The sequence below is a fragment of the Leuciscus leuciscus genome (genome assembly GCF_965113295.1).
Source record: "Leuciscus leuciscus genome assembly, chromosome: 18".
In the NCBI taxonomy this organism is placed as follows: Eukaryota; Metazoa; Chordata; class Actinopteri; order Cypriniformes; family Leuciscidae; genus Leuciscus; species Leuciscus leuciscus.
In genome coordinates this window covers 6,760,023-6,775,954 of record NC_138742.1, presented here as the reverse complement: position 1 = coordinate 6,775,954, position 15,932 = coordinate 6,760,023, and the positions used below count along the sequence as shown (strand labels likewise).

Sequence of the window (15,932 nt, the reverse complement as noted above, 5' to 3'; positions counted from 1 at the left end):
TCCACTATGCGGTCAGCAATGCGCCAAAAGCAGTGTTTTCAGTGCGTCATAAGACATGGAGCTCGGTTTTGTAGGTGAGGTGAAATTCCTCCACAGTCCATAAATGTCTGAAGCAACCACCAAGAGACACACACTGACCGCTTTCTCATTGGCTCATCTCATCTTCAGCCAGCAGCCACTGCTCAAAGCACTCAAGGTAAAATTACATTTTTGCCTATGTTTATATATGGTGAATATGATTTCGGTGAACGTAATTTCACCAAGTAAAATGTGTTCCTGGATCACCCTCCTTGTTAATCCTGGAACAACATTCCAATTAACCAATCAGACTTGGAGGGATATTTACTGTTAATGTCAAGTTTAGGCTTACAACTAGGGTTAGGTGCTTCTACATTAGTGTTATTCATCCATCAATTCCCTCTGATTTTAGGGATAAGTTATGGATCGTTTAGTGGTAGGGACTGGGTTAGGACTATGTTTTTGGACAAGAATACTGGTCCAGGATCAGCAGAAGATGTCGATCCAGGCACACGTCTTACTTAGCATAATCACGGCTACTGACCACGGTGGGCCCGGTGTCTGCATGGGTTTCCTCCGGGTGCTCTGGTTTTCCTGCACAATCCAAAAACATGCAGTATAGGTGAAGTGGAGATGCTAAATTGTCTGTGTGTGTGCGTGTGTGTGTGTGTGTGTGTGTGTGTGTGTGTGTGTGTGTGTGTGTGTGTGTGTGTGTGTGTGTGTGTGTGTGTGTGTGTGTGTGTGTGTGTGTGTGTGTGTGTGTGTGTGTGTGAGAGAGAGAGAGAGAGAGAGAGAGAGAGAGGGAGAAAGACCTGGCAACCTACCCCGAAAAAAAAAATATATAGATATAGTTATTTCTGCTATTTGAGTAGTTGTATATGTTAGTAGGCTACTACTAACATATACAAGTAAGTATGATGATGGTAAAAAAAAATAAAAAGGGTTTGTAAAGGGGAATCATTTAGGTCCTACAACCTTTGTACTATGTGCTGTCTCCCATCTGTTTTCCATATTTGAGTTCAAAGAACTTATGGGTCAATACACTAATTACACACATTGTATATCAATTAAGACAAAAAGATTATGGAAGATAACACAAAGTAGATCAGAGCCCACACACATACATCAGAACTATAACAGTCAGCTGCTTAACCCAATGGACCAGTCTTAACAGTTAACAAACTGTTTTAAACTTTTTTTGAGATGTGCATTTACTAAGTGATAATAATGTAGATGAAGCGTCCGATTCTTATTCTCGAACGGGTTTGCTGCTGCTTTGGTTATCTCAAATGAACGTGACAAACCTTGTGTAACATCTATTGGCAGATGCCGTAAATTCACACTCTGATTGCTTTATAGTGCCGTTATCTAAAGATACTGCTGATATGCTTATTACGTATGTTTGTTTATTTTGAATGGATCAAATCCAGAGAGGAAAGTGACGCTCATTAAATAACTATGTATAAAGGTATAGACATAATAAGCATAGGCTCCAGCCAACAGCTTTTTCGGTTATTATGTTTTTTGTTTTTGTTTTCTTTACTTTGGAAAATTATGTTTGAGGACCGAAATACATTTTTGTTGTTGTTGTATATTGTAGGGGCAGATACAAGCTCACACATCACTGATCTACTGACATAATTCACACATCACCCGACACGCATGCATATTTGACACGTCCCCTTTAAGATGGAGTTCATGATAGTTTGGGGGCCTGGTAGATGCGTGTTTTCAGACGCATAAGTTTAATAAAAAACACAACTGTTGTTCTTCTCACACTGCAATCCTGCCTCAGTGTATTTTTGATTAGCTCAAAAAGCTACAATATCAAGTTTTGCTATATAATAAGATGCCCACCAAGCGATAACCTGCGGTTTACTTTGAACTTTGTACGGACTATTTTCCTCACGCTGTCCCTGATGTAAGAGATGCATGTTCGAGCACTGCACACGTTATATAACATTAAGTTGACGAGATAACAGAAGAATACAAAAGACAATAAAGATAAGAGTCAAATGGTCAGGACCTGTATCTGCATCAGTTAGTAGCATGGTGACTATTTAGACCAGTTTTTGTATAAAAAAAATAAAATAATAATAGTCATCATTATTTTATTTTTTGTATGTATGTATGTATTTACAATTGCCATATGTAAATATATAAATTCCACGGGAAACTTTCGAGCATTCTAATATAGTTACGAACTATAATAGAACTGTTTTTGACGTCAGGTAACCTGAAAAAGCGGTTAAAATGTAACTTACTCTCTAAAAAAAGATCTAAAATATGTTTTATGGTTCTCACCTTTATTTATTTATTCATTCATTCGTTTATTTTAAACGAGACAAGGAGGTATGAATAATGCAACGACGCCTCGCGTCAAAGATCACCTGTTGAATACTAAAACTAATCAAGTAAGTTACCAAAGTGAATCAGGGCTTGAATGTGCAGTGAGATGTGTTGAGAAGTTTCGGTGAACGTCGTTAATAGGCAGGCTGAGGCTACACTGCCACTGCAGAGCATGTATAGCTTACATTGTTGTGTTTTTTTTAGGTTTATTGATGAAAGTTGGAAAACAAATTAGGACACGCTGTAATCTCTCGGTAAGTAACGTTACAACCTTGTTCCCTTCAGCCGCAATTCTTTAGTTTGCAGTAGTATATTGTGCAGTGTAACACTACAACTTTTGTGAGTGTGCCTATAGCAAATGATGAACTTCACTATGTGAACCTGAGGAGAATTGATTAGCGTACGTCTTCTAAAAATCACTTAAAGTGATAGTTCGCTCAAAAAATTAAAAAAATTATTACTCACCCTCATGTTGTTAAAAGACTTTCGTTCATCTTCAGAACACAAATGAAGATATTTTTTGATGAAGTCTGAGCTTTCTGTCCCTCAGTTGACAGACAGCTTCCAGTTTTAACACAAGTGATGTGAGAGTTGATGAATGTTTATGTGAATAAAATGTAATCTATTCATCATATTAGCGATCGAGTCTCTTCAGAATATTTGGACTAAACCACTCAATTCATGGATTAGTTTTACGATCTCTTTATTAACTTTTTGAAGCATCAAAGTAGTTAGCTGTCAACAATGGAGAGACAGAAAGCTCTCAGATTTCAACAAAAGATCTTCATTTGTGTTCTGGAGATGAACGAAAGTCTTACGGGTTTGGAACGACATGAAGTAACAGAGTTTTTGGGTGAACTATCCCTTTAAACACTGGTTTGACCAATCATTGATGGTTTTGAGAAAAGCACCTGCAGCATTTTGAGCGCAGACAGAAATTTGCTTTGATATTTTATATGTAATTCTACGATTTTCATACATTTATTGTGACCTACGTGGTCTTACAGTTGAAGAATAGGCTGCTTATAAAGACCATTAATGTGTGCAAAATCTCTCTGGTCTCTCAGTAAGCATGGCGTCAGTGTTGTCACAGCTGATGGGTCAGTGGATGGATGTTCAGGGACTCCTGATATTTCTGTGTGTTCTGCTGTTTGTGAAACACCTGCGAGATGTTCAGTCAAAGAACATGCCGCCAGGACCCTTCCCTCTGCCCTTGTTTGGAAACGTAATGAGTATAGGCTTTAGTGATCCAATGGAGATTTTTCCGAAGGTATGTCTTTTCTCAGATGCATATGTTTATTAAATGAGTTGTGTACATTTACAAGTTGACATGTTGATCAGATTGCTGAGAGGTATGGAGATGTGAGCACATTTTATCTGGGAAACAAACCTTGCATACTGCTCACTGGATACGAGACTTTCAAAGAGGCATTTGTGGAACAGGCGGACATCTTCACAGACCGGCCGTACTTCCCTGTGAATGACAGAATCTGTAAAGGGAAAGGTAAAAACAGCTAAAAGAACACCTTATACTTCACTATGAGTGACACCATTTACACGTTAAAATGTTCAAAAACATTGAGTCTGTTATCAATCATAAACTGCTCACCAATTCATCTTTTTGTGGAACGTCAGGAAACATCTTGTAAATCGCCTTTTATTCAAGGCTATGGACTTTCAGACACAACAAATTTGTTTGTTTTTGCTGATACTGAACTGAAATGTTACAGTGTTGTTGTGCGCGATATCAATATTTTGCTATCATTTTCAGTCAGTGCTCCAGAACTGTTGTATAATTGGTAAAATTACCTTATGCAGAGGCTACAATATAGCTTTGTCATTGAAAATATGCAGAACTGTTCATGACATTCTGTAGATCGTTACAGTGATATAACGTGACAAATTAAATTTTCCTGTCTCTCTTGAAATAAGGAAGTTCATTCATTTAGTACTATAAAAACTTAGTTTCAGAATTCAAAGCTCCCGCATGACCCTATATATGAACTATATGATGCAAAATGTTCACTTAGTAATGCATGGAAGGAAACCACATTTGTTTAAAACATGACTGGCCACATTTACATGCCAACAATTTGAAGGATCAGGTAGAGCAAAATATTAGAACCAGCAGCAAATTCACAGGCCACCATAATCAATAGCTTTTACCACTTACACATGTAAAAATGATGTTTGCATAGCCTCAATGGAGTACACTTTAGCAATCATAGATTTTGCTCTTTTTATCTGTTTGTATGTAGGTCTGATCTTCTCCGGTGGGCACATGTGGCGTCATCAGAGGCGTTTTGCTCTGGCAACACTGAAGTATTTTGGTGTTGGCAAGAAAACATTAGAAAACTCCATCCTGCAGGAGTGTCTCTTTGTCTGTAGTTCTTTTCAAACCAAGCAAGGTCAGAGCATCATTTCTGCCTGAATTCATACATCTGAACAAACTACAAGTACATACTGCTCTCTACAGGCGAAGATTTGAAAGTACGGTTTGTAGCCGTAACCATTCTTCCTCTCTTTTGCTTTCTAAGGTTTGCCATTCAACCCTCATCACATCTTGAACTATGCGGTGGGCAATATAATATGCAGCCTGGTTTTTGGCTACAAGTTTGAGTATGACAACCATCGTTTTCAGGAGCTGTTGCAGTATTCAGATGACACCTTCAAGCTTCCCATCAATGTCTGGGGACGGGTATGAGACCAAATTTACTATATTTTACCTTTTTCTCAAAAGTGCTATTTTAAAAGCTCCTAATTTAGTTTTTAAGCCTCCTAGAATAGATTTACATGCATCTAAGTTGCCTTTGGCTTGCTCAGTTGGGGATATTTTGGGGATATTTAATTTAATTTTATCAATCAATAAATTCCTCTTGAAACAAACTTTGTTGTATTATTTTAATTTAATACTGTAAAGCTGCTTTGATACAATCTGTATTGTGAAAAGCGCTATACAAATAAACTTGACTTGACTTGACTAAGGTCAAACACACTTTATTTTCTCATACGATCCATTGCAGCATTAGCTATTTTCTCATAGTGTCTGAATCGGTTCGATAAAGGAAGGATCCAGTCTTTCTAAACCCCTCCTTTCTGAGAGCCTCCTTTGCTCTGATTGGTCAGATGACCCAGTCTGTTGTGATTGGACTACTCTGCTCTGATTGGTCAGATGGCCTAGTCTGTTGTGATTGGTCGACCACTTACAGTGTATGTCAGAAACCAAGCAGCTATAACATATCTAAATTTCAGCTCTGATCTTCCTCAGCGCTTTGATACACAGTGATATGAACAGTAACGATGCCGTTGATTTTACCGTATCAATTCCAGCGCGAGTCCTCATGCTTTGGAAGTGCAGTAAAAAGAGGATTTGCTTTCGCAGAAAACAGCGTCTTCTCAACATTTCGACACAAACCAAACTCTTCCAGTCTCCGCTACAACTACAGTGTTTGAGGGTCAAAGTAGATGTCGTTCGCCGGCAGCCAATGAAGACCATAGACTGGCATTATGCAAATTTGTTACATTGTTACTTGGGTATGAAACAGGAATTATGAGCATGAAATTACTGACAACTCGTTTCAGCAGTTCAGAATCGGTTCTCTCTTTTAGGAGACAATAACTCCATTTATCTGCACTTTGATCATTGAAACTTCGCAGACCTTTTACATCCACAAACAGCTGTATTACACTCTGCATGAATGGTAATACTCTAAAAAGTATCATGGGGGCACTTTAACATCATAAATCTGGTTTCTATTTTCTGACCAATGTAACTATATATATATATATATATATATATATATATATATATATATATATATATATATATATATAAAATAAATAAATATATTATTTATTATTATTATAATATACATTTTTTTTAATGTTTTTTTTCTCTCTCTTTTGTAAAATCATAGAAATGCTAAACATGGATTTTTCCCAGCCCTTTTGCTTTAGCTTTAGCAAAAGGGGACACAAATTTGGTTTGTTGTAGTTTCCATTTACCACTATAGGAGTTTACCCAACTATGATGAATGTCTAAATTGTAATTAGTGAAGACCAGGAACATGTACAGTATTTTTAAAAAAAGAACGATTATTTTGATTTAATGCAGACTACAAAGCGAGATCAATGGTCGATGTTTTTTTTTTTTTTTTTTTTTTTTTTTTCTGGTCAGGTATTTTCAGTACATGCACTAAAATGTGAGATCTACTGCAAAGATTGATGAAATACTGATGACCAAATGTATTTGTCCCTCAACAGCTGTATAACACGTTTCCCGCCGTGATGTCCTTGCTGCCAGGAAAGCACCAGACTGCATTCGCCAACCTTTCCAAGCTGAAGCTCTTTTTTCAGGAGGAAATCAGGAAGCACAAAGAGGACAGAAACCCTTCCAGTCCCAGAGACTACATCGACTGTTATCTGGATGAAATTGAGAAGGTAACCGGTTTTAGCAGATCCTGGCAGAATGATTTCAGATTTAGAGTGTTTGTACACTGATAATTCATGCATTTCAAGTGAACTCAAAGGATACATTTGTGCACATCCCATATTTTTACTTTCCATTTACCTTTTGTTTTTAGAAGCGCTCTAGCCATCTCTTTTTAACCCCTCTTTCTGTTCATGGTTGAATCCTGTCCCAGTGTCAGGACAGTGAGGCAGAGTTCACAGAGGAGAACCTGATACACTGTGTGTTGGATCTGTTTGGAGCCGGAACAGAAAGCACGGCTAAATCACTCAGCTGGGCTTTACTCTACATGGCCAAGTATCCAGATGTGCAAGGTGGGCCGCTCTGCTCCTATGACCTACTTGTTAGTCAAATGTGTATGTGTGTGTCCACATACTCTGCATGTTCACTTTCCATAGAGAGAGTCCAGTCTGAGATCGATCAGGTGATTGGACAGACACGTCAGCCGTCGATGGAAGACAGGACACATCTGCCGTACACCTACGCTGTGATCCATGAAATTCAGAGGTTCGCAAATGTTCTTGCCTTTATTCCACCGAGAGTTGCCAGCAGAGACACCACAGTAGCTGGATGCCTCATTCCCAAGGTAAGTTAAAAAAAATATTGTTTGTAGCATATTTCAAAATCAAAAATAAGAATATTTTTATTTAATTTTTTTATTGCTTTCTCTTTTATTAGCTTCTGCATTACTGTACTGTACAGGTTTTTAATCGGCACAAATTCCACGATTATGGTAGAAACGAGAATGAGCTTCTTCGAGTTAACCCTTGTGCGTCCTTAAGGAGATTTGTCTTTTTTTTATAAATATAATTTTGCCTGTGTTAAAGGGGTGGTTCACTTTTCTAACTTTAGTTAGTGTGTAATGTTGCTGTTTGAGCATAAACAACATCTGCAAAGTTACGAAGCTCAAAGTTTTGCTTTTAAAGAAATTGCTTTTTAAGGACTACAACAAACAGCTGGAAGGGACTACACGACATTCCTCCCGGGATAGTAACATCACCAACCCTGATATCAACTGCAGATACCGTAATTTTGAACAAAAATCTCCATATATTGAAGTAAAGGATTCATAGCTAAGAAAATCTCCTTTATCATTCAATAAATCATTTACAAAAAGTACATTATTATCTTAAAATGTCTGCCAGTATACAGGTTTTTTATCTATGCAAATATTTGAGTTTAGCCACAATATCTGCTGTTTAATCTCTAATATATTATCTGGTATAGAAAACTGAAAGCAAAACCACATAGACAAACAATTTCTGAAAAAAAAGGGAGAGATCAGGGAAAAAATTATTTAAAGTTACTCTTGATTCTTGATCTAGTTGAAAAAAAGGATAAAGTTTAGCTATTGATGATGCACCACATTGAGCTATGAATAATTTAGATGAAAACCAGTGTTGGTTATTGTATAATCGTTGGATCCACGCACCTTTTAAAGCCATATCAAGTGTTGCAAGGCTCTTCAATCCTAAACCTCCATTTTCACGTGTATTATACACATATGTACGTTTTATTTAGTCATTTTTACCATTCCAAATAAAATTAAAAATAACCTTTTCATATGTTTTCATGAACAGTGTATCAGGTGAAGGTAAGGCTTGCAGTAAATATGTAAATTGTGAAAGTATCAATGAGTTAATTACAGTTACTTTTCCAAATATAGAAAGATATTTGCCTCTCCAAGCCTGAAGAATTTTATTCATTTTTTGGAGTTTTTTCTCAAAATTAATCTTTACAAGGAATTATTTATCTACTGGTATATGTAATACCTAAAAGATTAACAGGGCCTTCTGAGCATTGAATAGGCACAATAGAGGAAAATTGATTAGATTTTTTTAAAGATCCAATTCTAAGAATAGAGCATTTATCGTAATTTGGTTTTAAACCCGAAAGTAAAGCAAAGGAATCCAATTCTGTAATTAGTGAGTCTAAGGACAAAACATCAGGTTTTATGTAAAATGAGGCATCCCCAGCTTGGAAAACAACATTAATTGACTCAAATACACATTTAGGTGTTTGCCGTCTGGCAATAAAAAAATATAAATGGTTGGGATACAGAAAAGTTAATTTTGATATGTACACTTTCTTTGTATCATTTAGAAATACCGCAAATTCTCCATATTATTTTCATGATTACTGGAAGAGTATGTTTGATACTTCGCTTCCTTGGTTAAATATTTTTTAAGAATTTGTACAAATCATCCTGTTCAACATATTTATGGGCATTTCAAGTTAAAATTTTCTACAAGATTCTACCAACAAAGAAAATGTTAAAAATCTGGAGAATAACTGAGGATAATAATTGCAGATACTGTGGAGAAGAAGAGGAAGACATTTTTACATTTGTTCTGGTGTTGTCCAGATGTAGCTCGTTTTTGGCACAAGGTGGCAGCTTGGTTATATGAGCAAGATTAGCAATAATAGTAAGATTAGCAATCTTACTAATGTCACCAATATATATAATTTGGGGTGTGTATGAAGAAGAAAACATGTTGTTAAATACTATTGTGCTTCTTGGTAAATATTTTATTTTCAAAAGAGAGAAACATATTAAATTAGAATTATTTGTTATGTTCCTAAAAAAAATTATTTATTGAATAAGAATATGATAAAAGATAAAAGCAGGCCACAATCAGATAGTTGGCAAAAATGAGCATTTACTAAAAAATGGGATAAAGAACTATAAAGACTTATTTTTTATGCTTTTTGATTTTTTCTGTTTCTGGTTGTTATAGAGATAATTTTTTGTGTAAATTTGAAAATGGCTGACATATTAAGGATGTATTTTCTTTTCTTTTTTCTTTTTTTATTATTCTTCTTTTTTTTTTTTTTTTTTTTTTTGTCAATGTATTGTTTTCTGTATTACCTTTGTTGACTTGTCCTTTTTCTGTTGTATATTGCTCTCTTCTAAATAAAAAAAAACAAAAAAACAAAAAAACATCACCAACCCTAGAATTTACATAAACCCGCCCCCTGAGCACGATTTATAGATTATCAAGACAGAATATATCTTATCAATGACTAGAAGACAACTACACATAAGCTACATAAATTCACCAACTAACCATTCAGAAATGTCCTGTTGCTTCTACATGATGTCACTTCTTCTTGAGTCTCTCCATCATTGTCTGACTCCAGTTTGAACATAAAAGGCTGAAAGTTTTTGAAATTTTCAGTGCATGTGTGTGTGAGTGCAAGCTGTTGTAGCTCCGCCCTCTGTGCTGGGAGCAGCAGCTCATTTGCATTTAAAGGAACAGACAAAAAAAAAGTGCGTTTTTGCTCACCCTCAAAAAGTGACAACTTTAACATGCTATATAAAAATATCTGTGGGGTATTTTGAGCTAAAACTTCACATACACACTCTGGGGACATCAAAGACTTATTTTACATCTTGTGAAAAGGGAATTATACCACCCCTTAAATGCAAATTGCCAACTGCATACATTTTGGCAGAAGTGTATATTTTTATTGGAATTTTAATTTCACCCTCGTTTCCTTTCATAAATCTATTTTACACTGGTAACACAAAATAGTTACACTTAGGACCTAAAGGACAACAATGTCCCCATTGAAACCCATTCAAACTAATGTTTAATCCCAGGGCCATTTAGCTATAAAGTGATGCAGTCTTTATTAATAGACTGTTGGCAAGGCTTCAAAATAAAAAAGGTGTACATATATTTTTGTCATGTTTTTGCTACAGACATTTTTGCCCTTTAAAGACCTCAGAGTAACTCTTTAAAATTTTGTAAAAGTACAGATTTTTTTTAAAAACAATATATTGTACTGATAATTTGATTCTATTTCAGTAAACAAACACTTTGTTTAATGTTTGTAATGTTCTTAATTTCTTATGTTTTGTCCTATGACAGGGTGTGATGGTGCTGCCGATGCTGAAGCCAATCTTACTGGATAAGAATGAGTACAGCACTCCGAATGAATTCAACCCTGCACACTTTCTGGATGAAAATGGCAAATTTTTGAAGAGAGAACATTTCATCCCCTATTCAATTGGTAGGTCATAACAAGGAATATACAATATATAAACTATAACTAAAATAATTATATACATGCATACATACACTACTGTTTGGGCTCAGTACAAATTTATTTTATTTTATTTTTTATTGTTTTTGAAAGAAGTCTCTTCTCACCAAGGCTGCATTTATTTGATGAAAATACAGTAAAAAAACTATTTAAAATAACTTTTTTCTCTTGTAATATATCTTTAAAAAGTAATGTATTCCTGAGATCAAAGCTGATTTTTCAGCATCATTACTCCAGCCTTCAGTGTCACATGATCATTCAGAAATCATTCTAATATGATGATTTGATGCTCAAGAAACATTTATCAATTTTGAAAACAGTTGTGCTGCTTAATATTTTTGTGGAAACTGTGATAAATGTTCAAGATTATTTGATTGAAAGAAAGTTCATAAGAGCAGCACTTCTTTGAAACTGGAACATTTTGTAACATCTAAGAATGCACCGATATGAACATTTTGGCCGGTACCGATAATAACCGATATATTGGCCGATAAATCTACATCCAAATTTTTATATAATTTTTGAGAGCCTGATTACAAAAACAAGTCTCACCATTAAAATATCCCAAGCGCACAATTATGATGTTCTCATTATAATTGTGTGTAGCCGATATGACAGACTTACGCTACACATGTTGCACTTTACTGTATTTTCCATTTTTTGAAGTGATTCCAATCATATTTTTTAAGCAATTCAAAACCATCATGAAGAACAGTGCACATCGGTGCCAAGTGTCTCAGCTGAAGGAAATAATCCATTATTTATCAGCTTTAATATATCGGCCAAATGTTCTTATCGGGCCGATAATGATAACATTAAAAATTAACATATGTCGGCCGATACCAATATGGTGGCCGATATATTTTTCATCCCTAGCAACATCTTTACTCTCACTTTTGATCAATTTAATGTTTCCTTGCTGAATAAAGTGTAAAAAAAAGTTACTGACCCGAAACTTTTGAATGGTAGTGTTTATAACTAATATACACTAAAATGAGATTTTATCAAATTGACCTTAGCTTTACTGATCCAGACCTTGATTTCCAGGTAAGAGGATGTGTCCAGGTGAGCAGCTCGCTGGTATGGAGCTCTTCCTCTTCTTCACGTCTCTGATGCAGCGTTTTGCCTTCCTGCCTCCTGAGGGACAAACGCTGAGTCTCAAAAGAACAGTTGCCATCGCTTCTGCTCCTGAACCTTTCCAAATTCGTGCTGTTCCTCGATAATGCGACATTATTGCAACCTAAAATAAAGAATCGCCTCATTAAAGCACATTGAAGTACAGATAACCATTTCTTTCTCTGGTAACATGTGAAATGTGGTTATGAATATGTCATTTCTACTTTTTCCCCATTTTAAGTATCCTACATAGGAGAAGTGTTGGAAATCGAAGGCAGTCGACTTTGCTGCACAGTCAGAGTCAATGAATTAATCACAAAGGTTAAGCTTTTAGATTAAGCTATTTAAGGTGCAACTTTCGCTCACAAGGAATGCAAAAGTTTTGTGAGCGAACGCAAAACGCTTGTGAAAGAATGCAAATGAAACGCAATTTTTCCTCCCATCTCATTAGGGGCTCCGTAATTTTGCAATGCGGAAGAAAGGTATTTTCTGTGAACGTGCGAGACTTCTGATTCATTAGCGCTATAGGGAGATAAAGAACAATAAAGTGCAGAAAACTAAAACTATTTGTGCTACAAGCCAGTGTGTTAACGATAACAAGTTAAAATAACATGCAATATCAACCAGAATTACGGACTGTTTTGTACAGCTAAAATAACTGGAAGTGAATTATACCAGAAGCCTCACACATTTAAATTACCAATGGCTGTACCCGCTCTTACATTAAAAATAAGGTGTATTAAAAGCATGACTTGGACTGTCTTTGGCATCACGGTTTAGGATATTTTCTCGTGAAGGGGTTTGGGCCTGTGTATATTCTTGTGGTGCCATCATTTTTGTCATGACGTCATTTCCCTGTCTCCAGAATCATTCATCAAATGCCATTTATGACTCAGGAGATTGGTTAATAACTTTGCTCAGCTGAGAAACTGCTATTGAAATGAATCACTGTGTTCTACACCATATTGACCATGTTCCTACACAGCTGCTCTAGTTTTACATCTCCTCTTGCACTCTAAGCTTGTTTTGGATCATAAAACAACCTCCACTTAAAGTACTATTTTACATCTGTGCATTTATTTGACTTTTTATTTTTATTTTTTAACCTTATTGGAATCTAAACTAGGAATCGATAAGTATCGTAATCGATAAGCAGAATCACAATTGGTAAAATTCAAAGAATACGCAAAAATGAGGAATATTGTGACGTGTTCATTCCCAGAAGAAAACTCAAGACTACAATGGAGGCATTTCAGGGAGTTCAGAAACACTGACACTGATATAGAGAATAACTCCCGCTGGAGGGACTTTATAACTTTGCAGAGCTTTTTCATGCTCAAACAACATTACACACTGAAGAAAGATGAACATGTTAAAAAACATGAAAGGAAATACTCTTTAAGTAACATTACCAAAATAAACCATACACACATTTTCTTTGTAAAAAATTTATTTTCCATTTGATATTTCTTTATAATTCTAAACTTTTGCACTACATTTCTGCTTCATTATTCTTGACCGAAGAACCCGAGGACTGAAACATCACAGTCCAACATAATCACAGCTTTCTGTCAGTTATTGTCAGTTGATCACAAGCCGGATTGCAGCTCACGCTCTTCCACTTATTGACTGGGAATGAGACGGACACTTCATTTCCACATGGTCTCCTGCCTTCATCCTGGATGAGCGTCTGGACTCCATGATCATGGCATGACGTCAGGTCTCTGCAGGGGTTGTGCTGACAAACTGGCTTGAAGCAGCCGTACACCTGCTGTCCACACACTCCACTGCACTTCCAGTCATCCTGGAGGACCACAGCCTTACGACCACAGCTCGTCTCACAGCTGCAAGAGTTCCTGCCAACAGCAGCGCAGCTCTTCACTTCACTGCAGTCGGCCTGGAGTTTAACGGCTGGGAAACGGCCCACCTGGCAACAGTTGTTGATGTCTGACTGATCACAGGACATAGTGTGAGCTGAAACCATTGAGAGGAGAGATTGATCAATAGCAAGAAAACACAATCTGAAGGCAATGGTTATCATTTAAAAATGAAATAGAAGTAAAGAGTTGAGTTCAATACTTACATGTGTTCAGTCTTGAGTTATTGCTCTCGGAGTAAGTCTCTTCTCTCGCTCTGATGTTTTTCTCCTGATCAGCCCGGTATATATTCAGCTCTTCATCTCCACCCCGTCCACAGCTCAGAGCCGAAGAGTGTGAAGAATTTCTCCGTCTCATGCATTGGGAGGGAGAGTTTAGTGTTTATGATGAGTCTCACTTAATTAATTTTAAGTACAGCATTAGTGCAATCTTTACAGTGTTACATATTTAATAAACAGCACGTGTGGAATCTCCATGTTACGCAATAGTAAAAAAAGTTCGGCAGGAACATTTATTCTCAAATTATGTTTTCATACTACATGCACTATGTAGAAAAAAAACCCTCTTATTTATGAATACAAGGATAGAATGAAGTCATTCTGTTATGTTGGATTCACACAATTCATAAGGCCCCCATTTACACCTTGAATTAAGATGTGTTTTGGTCGATTGGATCACTAGTGGACAACGCTAAATACAGGTGTAAACGGGGTCTAAAACATTTTGAGTTTGTCCACATTCGAACACTTCCAGAGGTAGATGAAAGACTCATTCCACTGGATTGCTGTAGTGTAAAGGCTCATGTGGTTGAATGTGTTCAAACAGCCACAAAATACCGATTACTCTCCACATTTTGATCTAATGCGTGAACATTATGAGAAGTGCGCTAGCCAAACAGGATTTAAACTTTGTTGACTGAAGATTCAAGTTTGGTTTGAAGATGAGAAATGTACCAAGCACAATGTTCTCTCACCTTTCCTGATTTCGAACACTCATTGCTGTTCTCCGTATGTTTTCCTGTCGTCTCCGGTCGTGTTCATATGTAAATAGCTTGAGATTATTTTGTCCATCAGATCGAAAGATCTGGAAAAGCCCAAACATTTACCCGCCCATAGACCCTCCTCTTGAAGAAATCAGGACAGAAGTGTTTGAAAGTGGACAAAAGAGACGGATTAAAACACCAGGTGTAAACGGGTTTGTGTCTCCCTCGTCTTGTGATCCGATCGACTAAAACACATCTTAATACCAGCTGTAAACAGGGCCTTAGAGACATCAAATCAAGATATTAGTTGGTTAATTAGTCTGATTAATTTTGTAAGGTCAACTGATGTATATTTTTACTTCTTGTTAAACCTTTTCCATCACTGAAATGACTCACACTTTAATTTATGCAATGCCAAATACACTTATCTTAATATGGCTAGTGAAACAATCTTTGTCTCATATGTAGCACTGTAAAAATGCACTAATACTGTATTTAAGTTTAAATAATTATATTTAATTCTAAACACTTAACCCGCCCTTTCATGAAACATTGAATTCTTCAGCTCTGAGCTGTGGCTGGGGTGGAGATGAAGATGTGGATATATATACCGGGTCACTTGTGAGAGAAAAACAACAGTGAGTTTCTTCCAGTGAGACTGAAAACACAGACACAGGTCATTATTCAAATACAATCAGGAAAAAAGACTCAACACATGTAAGTATTCAACTTAAGATAATCATGCCGTACAAAAAGCTGATTGTGTGTTTTCTTGCTATTCATCAATCTCTCCTCTCAATGGTTTCAGCTCACACTATGTCCTGTGATCAGTCAGACATCAGCAACTGTTGCCAGGTGGGCCGTTTCCCAGCCGTTAAACTCCAGGCCGACTGCAGTGAAGTGAAGAGCTGCGCTGCTGTTGGCAGGAACTCTTGCAGCTGTGAGACGAGCTGTGGTCGTAAGGCTGTGGTCCTCCAGGATGACTGGAAGTGCAGTGGAGTGTGTGGACAGCAGGTGTACGGCTGCTTCAAGCCAGTTTGTCAGCACAACCCCTGCAGAGACCTGACGTCAT

At 36.6% G+C, this 15,932-nt stretch overlaps 2 protein-coding genes across 6 annotated transcripts in view; both read left to right on the top strand.

Annotated features, from left to right (window-relative positions):
• The window catches only part of LOC309480930 (uncharacterized protein), a 232,148-nt gene that overhangs the window by 2,976 nt on the left and 213,240 nt on the right, over positions 1-15,932 (top strand). The gene's annotated exons all lie outside the window — the stretch shown is intronic.
• Positions 116-12,583, top strand: LOC309480917 (cytochrome P450 2J4-like). Of its 5 annotated transcripts, XR_014199809.1 has the most exons (12): positions 116-196; positions 2,572-2,621; positions 3,435-3,637; positions 3,709-3,871; positions 4,626-4,775; positions 4,905-5,065; positions 6,631-6,807; positions 7,011-7,149; positions 7,234-7,421; positions 10,711-10,852; positions 11,933-12,203; positions 12,255-12,583. XR_014199809.1 is itself a non-coding variant. In XM_082145642.1 (11 exons), exons 3-11 carry the CDS (start codon positions 3,440-3,442, stop codon positions 12,106-12,108), a joined length of 1,494 nt encoding a protein of 497 aa, XP_082001768.1. In that variant the 5' UTR covers positions 116-196; positions 2,572-2,621; positions 3,435-3,439; the 3' UTR covers positions 12,109-12,583. The 5 variants fall into 5 exon arrangements, 4 of the variants coding, with proteins under 4 accessions (XP_082001768.1, XP_082001770.1, XP_082001769.1 ...); XM_082145642.1 differs by having other exon boundaries at positions 11,933-12,583; XM_082145644.1 differs by lacking the exon at positions 116-196 and adding an exon at positions 1,988-2,070 and having other exon boundaries at positions 11,933-12,583.